We start from the raw sequence: 2,504 nt of genomic DNA, 5'->3' as shown, positions 1-2,504 counted from the left end.
TTCATTTTTTACATATCATTAGAAGACATCCTTGAAAGTGAAAACAATAGTTCTTTGTATTCCCAAATCACATCAAAGAGAGGATAAATAACACATCACAAATACTCTTTCTTTTTTTTCTTTTTTTGTAATGACAACAACTTTACAACTGATTTCACTGAAACAATTCAAAATCATCTGCCCATTTGACATAATCAATTCATTTTTCACATATCAGTAATTATAAGAAATCCCTAAAAGTGAAAACAATATTTCTATCTATCCCCAAATGACATCGAGAAGAGGACAGACTGAAGGGACATATTAATACACAATAAGTTCTGATAATTAGATTGTAATATTGCTAACCTTTCATGGTATACAAAGTTTGTAAGAAAGAGAGGACCAATAGGATGATAGCGGCCAATGTCGAAAGAAAAGCCCAAGGAGTGTTGAAATAATTGCGCACAAGCACAGCACGCCATCTAGGCCACCTGCGGTTGCAGTATCCATTCACATTGTGGCAAAGCTTTCCGCAATAGAAAGTTTTGACATAAGTATTGTGGTAGAGCTTATTGAAGAACTGAACCGCTTCCTTTCGATTTGATCAGCTATGAATAATCTCACTCTCGCAAAGTATGTCCACATCCTTGGTAGTGTTGATGAGGTTGTCTATGAGTATGGCATAGGAAGTCAACCACGCTTCACAGTCGGTGTAGCATTGTTCAAAAGCGATCAGATTTCAAAAAGCTGTTTCTGTTGTCTCTTGGATTAGTAATGGAGGAATTTTGAGGACCCCATCATTGAATTTTGTCCAATATGCTTTCAGATGTACCCTTCACGAATTTGATTCCAGCCTCCACGAGGCCTGTAGCAGAAGGCATGACTTCCCAATATTCTGAGTTGCTTTCTTCCACTTTAGTTGATGAAACCAACCATTTTCTCAGTAGGTCGACAATGTGCTTGATGTCTTTGAGAGGCAAGATTTTGGTAGGTGGTGTGGCTGAGAAAGTTGTCCCAAAAAATTGAATGGCAAGTTGAAGTAAAGACTCGGTATGGGTTTCTTGTTTGGTCATGTTGAACAAGCGCTCGAGTACAATCCAAGGAACTTGGTTTTCTAGTAATATCAAGTCGTGGGCTAGAAATTGAAGCATGCAAGACATGGTAAAAATAGGGTCTTCTTTTTCTCTAAGCTCCTCATAAGCATACTTGCGAAAAAGCTCAATAATGAAGCAGCCATCAATTAACAAGATTTTGACAAATTCTTCTAGAGTGTATTTAATGGATTCGGCATAATATTGACGAGCCGCTTTCTCTACTTCCTCGATGGATTTGACCAAATCTATCACCCTTTTCTTACCTGTCTCTGAAGTGTGTAATCGAGAAATAAGACATTGCAAGTACTGTAGTTTAATTTTTTCAACGGCTTTCAAGTTTGGATTGTCATCATGGTGAAGAGGGCCGAAGGAAAACGCATCAGGGATAAATGCTTTTTCATTTTGCCTGTAGAGTATATTGGGGATCTTGAAGATGCAACTCTTTGGTGGCACAAGCGAATCATGGAACATCGTTTCTTCAATTGAATAGGCCAAGCCTTCTATGTTGATTATAACACTATCTCCACTCACAGACATTTCTAATCTTCAAAAGAAGTGAGAAGGAAAAACAAGAGGATCAAAGTCGATTGACAAGAAATTCATCCAAAAAATAGTAGTAGAAATAAAGTTTTCTTAGCTCATGGTGATAACGCATCTGCATGCAGGGTATCACAAACAAGGAAGCTAAACTTACACTAGGACAGATCAAAGATGATATTAGATATTAGATTCACTGAATCACTAGCTAGCACCCAATATATCTCCCCTTAAAAACCTTTCAGTAGCACCAGAGATAAGGATATCTCACCTTAGATTCAGGTCGTTGACCATAAGAATAAGATGATCATGATGAATCTGATCAGACCTCTCAACGTCCTTTGTTCACAGGGATTAGGCAGCTAACTAAACGATCATAGCTATAGCCTCCAAACTAGTCACGAGTTGAGGCCCGTTTTGAAGTAGCGGAGCTAGATTTGGGTTTGCCAATGGAGATGCTGCGCATGAAGATGCTGTCGACAATGAAAATTGTCGAGAATGAATAGTTAAATATGAAATCTTATTTGAATGTGATTTTTTTATTATTTTTATTGATATTTGTGAATAGTTAAAGAAGATGTTCTCTCTGCTCGTTGATGCCATATATAAAGCATATTAATCTTATCTAAAAAAATTATTTCACTTTCGTTGATAATTAGAGAGTCATCATGTGACAATGAATTCTGTTACATATAAATCAGAGCGTAAACTCAATACTTCTTGAATGACTCATTTATAAAGATTTTTATAATAACCATAGGTTGAGTATGTAAATAAGGAAACATACAAATATTTTTTATTTATTTAATAATATATTTGTCATCTATCTATATATATATATATATATATAATTAGGAGCCTCTCCATGATCACCAATTATACAACGGCACC

At 36.1% G+C, this 2,504-nt stretch overlaps 1 protein-coding gene across 1 annotated transcript; it reads right to left on the bottom strand.

Annotated features, from left to right (window-relative positions):
- Positions 1–230: 230 nt before the first annotated feature.
- LOC108994242 (UPF0481 protein At3g47200-like) lies at positions 231–1,893 on the bottom strand. Its single transcript, XM_035690851.1, has 2 exons — positions 1,885–1,893; positions 231–1,620 (listed from the first exon to the last, which is right to left on the bottom strand). Exon 2 carries the CDS (start codon positions 1,611–1,613, stop codon positions 780–782), a length of 834 nt encoding a protein of 277 aa, XP_035546744.1. The 5' UTR covers positions 1,614–1,620; positions 1,885–1,893; the 3' UTR covers positions 231–779.
- Between the last annotated feature and the right edge of the window lie 611 nt (positions 1,894–2,504).

Source organism: Juglans regia, chromosome 6, assembly GCF_001411555.2.
Source record: "Juglans regia cultivar Chandler chromosome 6, Walnut 2.0, whole genome shotgun sequence".
In the NCBI taxonomy this organism is placed as follows: domain Eukaryota; kingdom Viridiplantae; phylum Streptophyta; class Magnoliopsida; order Fagales; family Juglandaceae; genus Juglans; species Juglans regia.
The sequence above is the reverse complement of the archived record's forward strand: the minus strand, read 5'-3'. Positions and strand labels throughout refer to the sequence as shown.